The sequence below is a fragment of the Caretta caretta genome, chromosome 9 (assembly GCF_965140235.1).
Source record: "Caretta caretta isolate rCarCar2 chromosome 9, rCarCar1.hap1, whole genome shotgun sequence".
NCBI classification, from domain to species: domain Eukaryota; kingdom Metazoa; phylum Chordata; order Testudines; family Cheloniidae; genus Caretta; species Caretta caretta.
In genome coordinates, this window is record NC_134214.1 from 53,851,383 (window position 1) to 53,863,938 (window position 12,556).

Below are 12,556 nucleotides of genomic sequence, written 5' to 3' on the forward strand. Positions count from 1 at the left end.
GATGACCTCCTGAGGTCCCTTCCAACCCTGGTATTCTATGATACTTCTATGAATGCTAAGGTGATGACAGCTGCTGATTAAAACGAGGACGTTCCCAGTTCTAGCTGAATACCAACACCCAAGCGTGGGTGACCAGTAAGCAGGTTTAAAGAGGGATCTAGGTAGTTAGCTCAGCCTCAGCTGTGCATTGAGTGGGCAGTGCACCTTCTATCACCAGCCATACAGTGCAGTCCTACTCCATGAGGTGACTGTACATGTGGTGTGGTAGAGTTTATTCTCTCTGAGTGTGTGACCTGCTCAGTTTACTAAAACAAAAAACAGCCCTGTAAACTCAGCCTGGGCCTGAATGTCAAGCTGGGATTTCACTTCTCATGCATCATCACCTCTCATAAAACTTCAAATTATGCCCTCAGTAACACCTACGCAACCCCAAGAAGACAGGGGTGTGCTGAGGGCAGAATATGACATGAGGTGCCAGATGGTAAGAGGTCATAGTGGCAAGTTCTAATGGTCAGTGAGTGGGTGCTCGGGCTTATAACACTCCTACCATCTCATTCCAGGTAACAAGAGTCACACCAAGGCCTATCTCTGTCACAAGGAGGATATGTTTGTGTGTCCCAGCACCACCCAGGACCCCCGCAAAGAGGCAAGCAGCATGTGGGCATTGATGGTCATTGCCCAGCTGTTAGCTGGGATTGGAACTGTTCCCATTCAGCCCTTTGGGATCTCCTATGTGGATGACTTTGCTGAGGCAAACAATTCTCCACTGTACATTGGTAAGTCCCATGTCTGTAGGGCTTCTGCTGCTAGGATTTTACCTCAGAAACACCCACAAAACACCCCAAAACAAACCATAAAGTGAATGCTACATACCGGAAAAATACCAGAAATGGCTACTCACTTCATGTTGACTTCCGCCCTGTCCCAGTGCAATTTGTCCCTGACTCGTATCTAACATTAATTCATGCTGGGTACTTTAAACCTGCCTCAGCCACTGAGTGACAGCATATTCCCATATTTCTGTTGGACATGCTATAGCATTGTACACACACACAGGGTTTAAAACAATACCACATTACAAACTCTGGATGCAATTTTAAAAATTGTATTAAAAAATTTAAAAATCCAAATTGTTTGAATGTAAATTTCAGTTCCTGATTTCACAAACATTGTCCTCTTTGACTACATTGAGATATTGCTATGATGGAAAAGGACAAATCTCTTTAGATAATGATAAATGTATTTTTATTATATTTTGAATAATTAAATATTAGTTGCTTATTATGGTAAATATATGAGTGGTAAAAAATGTAGGCCTAGTGCCGGGAAGAGAGTGCCACTAAACACTAAACCATGGGTTCAGTAACAAGGATACAAAGTGTAAATTAATGTAAGTCATTTTTATACATGTAATAAAAATTAAAGTCGATCGTATTTAGACACAAATTTTGGGAAGTACCCAAAAATTTTCTCATTGCAAGGTACAAACAGAGAAAATCCCCAACCCCCCCTCCCCAATTTTTGGACATATACATAGAATGCAAAAATTCCTAAAAACAACCCCCCAAAATCATATTACTAAACCTCAACAAAGGGAAGCCATACATTCCTGCAGGATCCCACTGGCCTGGACTCTGGGCTGCTGCTCCTCGCTGCATTGGTGCAGACTCCCTGCCGGGTAGAACAGTCACCGCCTTGTTGAAATCCTTCTGTGAACAGAACCTAGGCCATCCAGGAGACATTCCCCCACTGGAGAAAGGATGGGCTGCTCCTCAGGGAGATAAGTGGGGAGCCAGGAGTTAGCACTTATACTTATTGACGATGATCTTTGGCCCAGACATTGGGGCTGGCTGAAAATTTTCCATCAAAACTGCTTTTCAGTAGAAAATTGGGGTTTCAACTAAATGATATTCCTCAAAAACCGGTCTGCTTCCTGTGGAAAATGGCCACGTTTCATCAAACACATAAGCGCCTGAAAACCAAAATATTTTGATTTAAAATGGTGCCTGCTGGAACTTGTAGGTCAGGTGCTTTATGCTTCCGTCCTCCTCTATGGGCTGAGTGCTCTGGCTGAACTACATGCCATGTTGTACCATGGCCAGGGACTCCTATAAGGTACAGCGTCCCCTCACCAAGAGGGAGAAAATGGTGCATTATAGGAGATGCAGTCTGGCCACCAAGCCCAGCCCATAGACGAAAATGGGAGCATAAAGCACCCGAACTACAATTCAGACGAGGCACCGTGGCATGATTTTGAATCAAAATATTTTGGTTTTCAGTATTTTGCCAAAAAATCAAAATTTTCCATAAAGGAGAAATCTATTGTCCAACTGTCAGCTGTACTAGACATTTTTATCCACAAGTCTGAGAAACCATCGAGTGACTCTGCCTAAATTTGTGGGCTCTCTGCTTTTCCACCAGCCCTGTGGCTGAGTGATTTAGGTGGGTACCCATTAAACATGGTACTTTATAAAGAAGCCACAAGCCAAGCATGGAAAAGAATAATGAAGCACATCTCAGACCACCTTCCCCAAGGAACTAATCAGACTCAAAACAATGCAAATCCATAATCAGAGTGGCAGACTTGAACAAGGGAAAAGTCAGCCACAGTGTTTAGACAAAGCAAAATTACCACCTGAAGCTGTGCAGGGCACGGACCTCTGATGTTTTGCCCTGCCATTGGTCATGCCCCTGCACAGCACCTAATGGCCCTTAAATGAGATTCTCCTTTGCAATGCTACACTGCCTCTCCCTTTATTAGCTGGCTGCCCTCCTTACATTTGTGATGATTATCTATGTCGTATGGGCATGACAAAGGGAAGGATCAGAGTAGCTGGCAGTGGCTCAGGCTGCGTGGGTGTCCAGCACAAACACATGTGTCAGAGCTTGTTACTCTGTTTGCTCTCTGAGAAATCGTTATGCCCATCCAAGGGAGAAAAATGGTAGGAAAACCATCTCCCGACTCTTATTTAATATTGATGTATTATTCTGCGAGCTGAGGTACTACAGCCTTCAAGGAGACAAACGTTACAGAATGCAGACTCAGAAAGTCTGTGTCTTGGGTTTGAAACAGACACTTTTACTACCCAGCAGGTAGCCACCTATTGCAAAGGGAGAGTTCTCAGCCTCAGATGCTCTTCTTTTCCCAGGGAAATGTGGGCTGTGGTTTACAAGGTGGGGCTTCAGAACTCTCACCTTATTTTTGCCGTTTGAAAGTTCACCCCCATGCCAAGTGCACTGAGAGATGATAGCCAGGAGCTCAGTTGGGTCTCGAGGTAACATTTTCCAAGGTGACTTAGAAGCTTAAGTCACATTTTCAGAAATAACATAGGCACTTAGACACCTAAGGGCTGGATTCACAAAGCTATTTAGTCATCTAAAGACCCAGGTAGGCACCGAGTAGGGTTTGCAAAAGTGCCTCAGCAGGTTAGGCACCTAAACCCTATTGATTTCAGTTGGAGTGTAAGTCCAATGGGAGTTGGGCACCTAAGTGTTTGAAAATCCCACTAGGTGTCTATCTGCTTCTTTAGGTACCTAAATATCTGTGTAAGTTGGACCAGAAGTGCTTAAGTCACTTACGGTACAGCTACACTGCAAAAAAACCCACACAGCACCGAATATCTGAGTCTGGGTCAACTGATCAGCTTGTGGGGCGCACACCATGGAGTTGAGAATAGCAGTGCAGACCTTCCTGCGTGGGCTGGAGACCAGGCTCAGAAACCTGGAGGGGGGAGGGATCTCGGTGCCTAGGCAGCCCCAGAGCTCACAAGCCCAAATCAGTTGACCCTGACTCTGACACTCGCTGCTGCGGAAGCGGGGGGCATGAAGCGTAGATGTAGGCACTCTGGAAAACGTTGCCCATAGGTTCTTGTCGGCAATCCCTGCTTTCTAAACTTTCTGTAGAAAAGAAGGTGGGATGGGCAAAATTAAGGGAAGGGGCTTGGGGCTTGGTTTTTTAAATACTCTGATTTTATTTCCTCCATCCCCATTTTGCCAAAAAGGTTAGAAAAGTTTCCTGTAGGAAGCAGGAGCCGCAGCAGCTGGGTCCTCGAGAGCTCTCAATGGCAGCTGCCTGCTAAGAACTACAAGGGACAGATTTTTAAAAGAGCTCAGACTCAGAGGCAGGTTTTCACGTGCTCAGGACCCATCAGTGGGCCCAGCTTGTCCACATGCACCTGACGTGCTGAGCTCTGCTGAAAAGCTGGCCAGAAGGGGATGTGCCTAATTAGTACTTTCAGATTTAGGTCTCAGTTGCATGCACAAAACAACCTTCGTCTTCACTTCACTCTGTAGGAGGAGCCAGCACTAGAGGACTGAGTGCCCTTAGTACCTTTTTGGATTCCACAGTCTGGCATATTTCACATCAGAGACAAAATTGTTCTTATTTTAATCAAATGTAAATTGACCATTTAGATGTATACCATGATAATAGGAACATAGACTAGCCAGAATGCATCAGACCCATCCAGTCCAGTATCATCTCTGACAGTGACAAGCCCCAGCTGCTTCCGAAGAAGGGGTAAGAATGCAACAGTAGAAGATGAGGTATAATCTGCCCCCCGCAACCCCACCACAGGTCTCATCCTGACCTCTAATAGTTTGAGATTGGCTTCAGCTCTGAAGCATGAGGTTTAATATTCCTTACAGAATTTATGTTAGCATTAACATTATAACTCTGGATATTCGTGGTTACCCACAGAAATGTCCAATCCATTTTTGAACTGTGCTAAGTTCTTTGGCTCAGTGACTTTCTGTGTTCCACAGTCTACTGATTAATAAAATAAAAGCAACTCTTTTCCCAAATATCCTTACTCTTCAAGAAGTCTGCTTGTGTTATGTTTTAGGAATAAATACTCTGTCTTATTGTCTTTACAGGAGTAGCACACTTGAAGCAGTGTGGTTATGTCACATACCTTCACAGCTACGCTGCATGGAAGCCCCAATTCAGCAAAGCACTTAACCATGTGCTCAAGCCACCTTGACATCAATGGGACTTGAGTATGTGCTTAAAGTTAAGATGGTGCTTAAGTGCTTTGTTGAAAAGGGATGGGGCTAAGTGTTTTGCTGAATGGAAGCCAAAGGCACATGGTGTTCAGTCTCATAAACCCACAATGTACCTATGTACAGATCCTCTGAGGTATTTAAGTGCCTAACTCCCATTGGTTTCAATGAGTTAGGTGCCCAAATACTTTTGAGGATTGGGGCCCTGGTTCCTGCAGACACCTGACTAGTTGCCCACCTTGACATGTTGTTTGGCTTACTGATCCTGCGAAGTGCTGAGAGCCCTTCACTCCTATAGGCTGCAATGGGAGGGGAGAGTGCTCAGCACCGCACAGTCACAGGGATGGCTCATCACTGCTCTCGTCACTGCAGATTTCCATAGCACTGCGATAAGTAGCTGGTGATGCACAAAGGTAGCAATAAGCATTGATTGCAACATTGAAATACATCTGTGGGGCCTTGATTTTGACAGTTTGGATGGGATCCTTTTGAATAGCAGCTGCCTATATCATCTCTAATGCGTCTGTTGAATAAACAGTGCATATAACAGCTGAGTAATAGAGGAGGCATTAATTATCTGTCAGTTGGTAAGAGATGATTTATCTCTCCTGTGTGTTGTGACACCCTTCCTGCCTCGCTTGGGAAGATAAATGCCAAATCAACAATAAAGCAATTACTCACTCGGTAATCTGCTACTCACTCTGGTGCTTTCCCACTCTTGCTTTCAGCAATCCTGTTTTCCATCGCTGTGTTCGGCCCGTCTTTTGGATACTTGCTGGGGTCCGTGGTGCTGCGGCTTTTTGTGGACATTGGGAGACCTGACGTGAGTGAGTATTCCACAAGTAGCACTGGACTTTCTAAGGCTCCTCTCTGCATCAGAAGGACAACGGTCACTTTGATAGGCCTGCTGGCTGGAACATGTGCCCTGGCTGTGGTGAATCAGGAAACCCTTTTCCAGTTGAAAGGTCGGGTCTGGAAGAGCCACACAGAATATATTCTAAGGCCTGCGTATGGCCACCAGCGAGGTCTACTCTCTGGGGAAAGGTGATAAATTAGTATAACACTTGACGACAGGCAAAGAGCATATTGAGCCAGAACCCATCTGTGGGTTTTCTGTGTGGTTTATTGACTTGCTGAATGGAAAATATTTGTAGTGATTTCTAGAATCTAGCACACTGTGGAGGCTCAGGCAGAGCAAGGGTGCTGCTTGAGTGGTACTCTACGCCAGCTGAGCTGGTAGGGGCAAATACACTTCTGAAAGGTCCACTCCACTCCACTCCCAGAACAGCATAGAATGGGCCAGGCTAGGTTCACTTACTTGCTGTATACCTGGGTAGGTAGCATGCTTAGGTGATAGTGTAATGTGTTGAACCTCAGGGCACCTGGCTTCTACTCCTGGTTCTACCAGTGATCTGCTGTGTGCCTTACCCAAGTCACATTCTCTCCCACCTTGTCTATTTAGATCATAAGCTCTTCAGGGCTGGAACTGTCTTTGTGCAGGGCTTAGCACAATGGAGTGCCAATCTCCGCTGGGGTCTCCAGATGCTACTGGAACACAAAGATGATTGTTATTAATTATTTGTGTTGCGGTAGTACTGAGGAGCCCTCATCATGGACCAGGACTCCATTGTGCTAGGTGCTGTACAAACCCAGAACAAAAAGACAATTGCTGTGGGGATGTGGGCTGGAATATTGTTAGTTTGGGGTTTAATCACGTGCTTCCACAGTGCTACAGCCAGCCAGGCAGACATCTATTGAGAAGAGATGCCACATGCAGCAAAGTAAAGGTAGAACGAGAACCCAGCTCCCTCCAATTTGTCTAGCTCCCAGCAGTAGGGAGTCCTTTATCTACTGTACATGCAGGATCTATTGTTAGCAAATTCTCAAGTCATCTTCATCATTAGTGTGGCTTTTCCTGCGTTTCCTCAGAAAGATCTGGGCATGTTACATTTTCGTCTGGTGCCAGATAAGAAAAATAAATGAGTCGAGGGCAGGAAGTGTCAGCAGAGCTAGGCTTGGTCTCCGTGGAGACAGACAGATTTAGCATCCTCTCTGTGGTCGCCCCTTGATGACATCACCCACCCAGGAATGGATTGGTTCTGGTCAGGGAAGCCAGGCAATTGTTCTGGCCGGGTGTGGGCTTTGCTTGCACTGGATCCTGGTTTATTCCTGGATGTCAGGAAGTCTGGCCTGAGAAGCATACACTTAAGCCTGCTGTTTGTTCCTTTTCCACTCATAAAGGCCTAACAATGCAGAGATGCGCTTTCCATGCCAACCCCAGTGCTCTTTCAACTTCGGGTGAGTAATGCCGCCCGGCCTAAGGATGTCTGTGCTGGAAGTGCAGTGACCCTCTTGTCTCTCCTCTAGTCCCTGGAGAAGGGTGTGAAGCTAATACCTTCGGAAATTGCTCTCATTAAGGCTCTCTCTTCGCTAGCTGAGATGACGGGCTCTTCCCTTAAGCTCAGTGAGCAGAAAGTTGCCAAACCTGGGAACAATGGGACAGGGATTCTTTCCAGGAAAGTGGCTACTAAAATTTCCAGTCACCTTCTTGACTCTACAGTCCATCTATTCATCTGGATTCCAAACATGCCATCTACCCAAAGGCAAAGGATAACAGAATAGAGACTTCTTTAACTCCTTCACCACTGAGTGGCTTCTTGGGAAGAACTTTGAATCCTGCATAGTTAGATGCTGATATAACTTTTCCAGGCACTCCCAGAGTGCAGGGCTGTTTGGACATGGAGTCCTAGGTTAGGCTCATCTCCATCAGATCACGGGCTCTTTCTAGTGTCAGTGAAGGGTTAAACCTGCATTCTGCGCTGCTAGTGCTTGATCCTGCATCCATTACAAATAATGACAGAGCTCCTGTTTCCTTCCGTGGCACGGGATCATCAGGTAGATCCCAGGCCCACAGCAAGCCCCACACAGACGCTGGCCTTGGCCTAGAGATTAACTGCAGGCCTTGAGACCCACCAGTCATCAGGAATAGACACTACTCATAGTGCTAGGGGGTTCTCTGCTAGAAATGACAGCAGCTGCTTTGCTGATGACACAAGGCAGGCAGGGCATCGTGAACCCTCAGGCCCATGTCCAACTCCTCTGCCAGCTTTGCTGTGCCCTGGACCAGCTGGACTCGCAGCCTTGCTTGGACCTGAGCCTGGCTGTGCCTGCATTGATGAGGCTGTACGGAGCTGTTGATCGCACTCCCTGGGAGGAATTCCTGGCCAGTCAGCATGCTGCCTTTGCTTGGCTGTGACTAATGGACTCCAATGGCTCACTTCATGTATTGGCTTTGAGAACTCCTTCGGTCCTGCTGCCTACATTCAGATGATGGGGGTGGCTGCGAGGGAAGTGTTCCAGCGTGGGCCTTGGCCATTCAGAACTAGCTCCTGGTAGGGAAGGGGGAGAGTATGGGAAAAGGCCCCTCTGTAGGATCAGCTGGCCATGAGAGTGACCCCCATGGTGTGGAAACATTTAGGGACAGATCCGTGGCTGATATAAGTCTATGCAGCTGCATTGACTTCAATGAAGAATGTCTCTGTGACTTCAATAGAGCTATGCCTATTTACCCCAGCTGGGGATCTGGCCCTTAGTCTATTTTACAGGAGGCTTCAGAAAACCTTCTTGCTCCCCTAACCCCTAAGAAGTGGCTTAGAGTGGATTAAATTTTTTCTCTTTGCTTTTATTTTGGGTCAAGAATGTGTAAAAATAAGAACTAGTTAGGACAACCATGCACAGGGATCGAACCTGAGACCCTGAGACTAACACATGTGAGTCCCTAGGTTCTGAGATAAAAGACTAGCGCTGGTGAGTCAAAGGCAGTTGCAGACTCGTATATCTCTATACATAGTGTAGCCACCTAGGGGGCCAGAGCCATGTTGTGCTACCGGGAGTTGTGTTAGGGCACTGGGTAACTTCACTCCTCCCTGTGTTTTCAGATCTCATAAATTTGACACCACACGATCAACGCTGGATTGGAGCCTGGTGGCTGGGGCTGCTCATCTCTTCAGGCTGCCTGCTGCTCATCTCCATTCCCTATTTCTTCTTCCCTCGGTACATGTTCAAAAGGCAGGTAAGACCCAGGCATTGTAGGGGCAGAACATCATCTTGCTCAGAGCAGGTTTGTGGTGTTTTATGTGGTGATACACATCTCCTTCCAGGGCAGTTATGGGGAATGGAGACAAGGGATGGTGGACAGCATGGTGGACATTCCGATATGTGCTTGTGAATCTTGGCAAGTGAATCTATAAGGGACAGACTCCTTTATTTTCTTGAAATTAACCTGGGCAGAAGAGAGAACCAGAACTGGCCTTGGGCAGGCAGGTGGCAAGCTGAGACTTCTTGTCTGCTTCTTTGTCCATTTGGTTAACTCATCCTCCCCGCACCCCATTCGGTCTGTACGTTCTGTCCACCTGGTGAATCCTTTCACACACTAGACTGGGAACTCTCTGGGGCAGGAACTGTCTTCTCTGTTACTTGTCGCTATGGTGCCTAGCACAATGGAGCCCTGGTCCTTGCTCAGAGCTCCCAGGCAGAGGCGACGCGGGGGAGGGCATGTGGGATCACATGCCCTCCCACCCCAGATTTGTTGTTTGGCTTGTATTGAGCATGCTCACACAGACTATTGGCAGGCTTGGGTTGTCTCAGCTCCCAGGTGTTGTAATACAAATAATGTACAATAATAACTGGATTTCTTTCCCCACATGGAAGGTACTCTACACTGCACTGTTTCCTCTTGTTTTACCACTAAAACTTACAATGAATGAATATCTGATTACCAAACTATGTTACGAGTTGGTGATCTCAGTCCACACTCCAAATACAGCCATTACACTTGGCACTTGGGTGCCAATGTCATCCCAATAGCTGGGCAGGGATATTAAACCTCTCTAGATCTGGGCCCGCTGGGTCAAGGTTGAGGCATGTTGGCTGAACAGTGTGGAGAGGCTTGTGATGTCTCTGGTTTGTGGATAAATGAAGGAGTTTCATACAACGCATCACTAGTCTATGGAACTCATTGCTACAAGCTATCACTGAGGCCAAAAACTTGTCAAGATTCAGAGAAGGATTGGACATTTATGTGGATAATGAGAATATCTGGAGATATACAGAAAACAAGAGTTTTGAAAGGGACATAAGCCCTTCTGCTTCAGGGCTTTAACCAAGCTCAAAATGCTCGGCTTCAGGAAGACATTTTGCCTTGGGGCAGGTTAACCCATAACTGCCCACTGCAGGAGTCCTTCCATCTGAAGCAGCTGGTGCTGACTAGCATTGGGGACAAGATACTGGAGTCAATGGACTGCTTGCATTTCCTATGTTCCTATTTCATTCACCAAGGCTGTCAGTCTTTTATCACCACTGCATTCACTTAGTTGTATTTTTGTGTAAGACTCTATCCTCTCTGTAGGAATCGAGGTTTCACTGCACCTTGCACCAGTCTCGTTAGCCTCTTTCCTCTCATCTCCTTGCTATGGCCCACCTTGGCATTCTCCGCTTTCTTGCCCCTTCTCTCCCTCCCCTTACAGTGGCATCACCACCCCCATCCTTGTCCTGTCTTCTCCAAGATCATGCTCTCCATCGGTAACAGGGACACCAGCAGAGGGCTCCCAGGGGTAATTGTTCAAAGTGGAGCTCTGCTGTGGGGTACCAGCACCACGCCGAGCTGTGTAGCAGAGCTGGTTGGGAATTTTTCCACAATGCATTTTTTGGGGTCAGAAATGCTGATTCATTGAAACCATTTGCAGGAAAGGGCCGGTCTGGACAAATTCCCCATTTCAAGAACAGTTGGGGGAGGGGGGAAGGTTTGAAATTGTCAGAATGTCCCGTTTTGATGTTTTCAACATGAAAAGTTCTATTTTTTGGTTTGAAACGGCTCTTCATTTCAAAATTTAAGTTAATTTATAGTTAAAAAAATCAAAATTGAAACAAAACATTTCATAATTTTCTTTCAGCTGACCCAACTGGAATCCCCCTGCACCACCGATATTTGGTTCATGACAATTTTTGAGATTTTTGACTTTTCATCCCAATTTAGGATGTGAATTTTTTTCAAAATCTCTCAGACAGGAAAACTGCTTTCCATCCAGCTCTACTCTGGCACCTAATGGGGGCAGACTCGAGAAGCCACTCAGATAATTAACTCCTTCACTGCCGCAGGCTGAGCAAGTGCCTCAGCCTTGGCAAAAGATCAAAGAGAAGCTTAGCTCCAGCAGGCGGAATGCCAGGGGACACAGCTGGCAATGTCCAGCTGCACCAGAGATGCACATCTCCTTGTCTTCCCCTTTATGCACCCTGGGGCACTCCCTGCGCTGAGCACCGCAAGGGTTGAGTTGGCTCTTGTGTCGGAGCAAGCCGGCCAGTGCTTTGGAAGGGGGTGTCTAAGCTTTCTTGATTGTCACACTGCCACCCATGCCTCTTTGTGTGACCACAACTGCATGACAGCAGCCTCTCTGATACAATTATGGGGTAGTTTCCAGCACCCATCACTCACTTGGAGAATGCTAAATGTCTGCCAGTGCCTCTCGGAGTAAGCTGTGCTTCTCTCTGCTCTCCCCAGGATGCAGGCGCCGAGGCAGACATGCTGAAGAAGATGGAGAAGGCAAAGGCTGAAGAAGTCTCCCTGACAGAGTTCATTAGAAGTAAAGGGCTCCTGTTCTAGTCTTGCACTTTAACTGTTTGAGTGGCTGCTAGTGCACTCAGGAACTGGAGTGACTCACGCAGACAGCACACTTGCCATGGCTAGGCAGGCACTGCGTAACTTCCTGGCACATTGCTGCCTACGCTTCTCAGGCCTTGCTAGCAGCACTCACAGCTAGTCTAATCTGGAGCTGAGGGACAAATCTTTCAAAGTGTGCCCAAGGCTCATATTCAGAAGTGACTTTAGTCTCCCCAGCTGCAAGTCAATGGGACTTAAGCTCCTATGGCCCAAGTCTCTTTGAACATGGGCCTGAGGCTCCTAAGTCACTTAGGCACTTTGGACAATAGTACCCAGCGTGTTGCTCCTGCCAAACTCTGCAGGGGATACAAGGTGCAGATCAACGGCAGTAGGCACTGGGTCTACCTTCAGACTTGTAAATGTAATCTAAGCTAGCCTGTTTAAACGTAGCTCTCTCCAAAGGAAAGGGATCTCAGGGACACAAGTGCATTCTGACACATAGCAATTACACATTGGTAGCAGAGGACGTGCCACCTTCCCTCCGGGGTAGCACACTGCTTTGCTTCCTGGGAGCTTCCAGACAAGGATGTTTCCTCTTCCTCACATGGACAAATTGCCTCTAAAAAAAGGTGGTCAAAGTTAAGGAGGTGATTAGTAGAATGACAGTGGTCCATAAGTGACTTGGGGTCAGTCAGCTGTCTGTGGCATATTGCTAGGCCCAGTTTGATGCAGGTTGTCTCAGATTGGCCTTTAGGAATAATAAATTACACTGTCATTTATTCAAATGAACAAGCAGTTAATTTTCCTTGCAATCAGAGTCCAGGAGTTAGATCTTCACCTGATGTAAATCAGCATGGCTCTATTAAAGTCAATGGAGTTTCATCAGTTTACACCAGCTGA

The 12,556-nt window shown here is 46.7% G+C and overlaps 1 protein-coding gene across 3 annotated transcripts in view; it reads left to right on the plus strand.

The window, feature by feature from the left end:
* The window catches only part of SLCO2A1 (solute carrier organic anion transporter family member 2A1), a 123,015-nt gene that overhangs the window by 84,231 nt on the left and 26,228 nt on the right, over nucleotides 1–12,556 (plus strand). For all 3 annotated transcript variants that reach the window (XR_007358330.2, XM_048863152.2, XM_048863154.2), the window contains 4 exons: nucleotides 561–776; nucleotides 5,730–5,828; nucleotides 8,940–9,073; nucleotides 11,558–11,639. Coding sequence is in view for 2 of the 3 variants with exons in the window: in XM_048863152.2 (XP_048719109.1) it covers nucleotides 561–776; nucleotides 5,730–5,828; nucleotides 8,940–9,073; nucleotides 11,558–11,639 (531 nt within the window). In the remaining variant the exon portion in view is untranslated. The remainder of the gene's footprint in view (nucleotides 1–560; nucleotides 777–5,729; nucleotides 5,829–8,939; nucleotides 9,074–11,557; nucleotides 11,640–12,556) is intronic.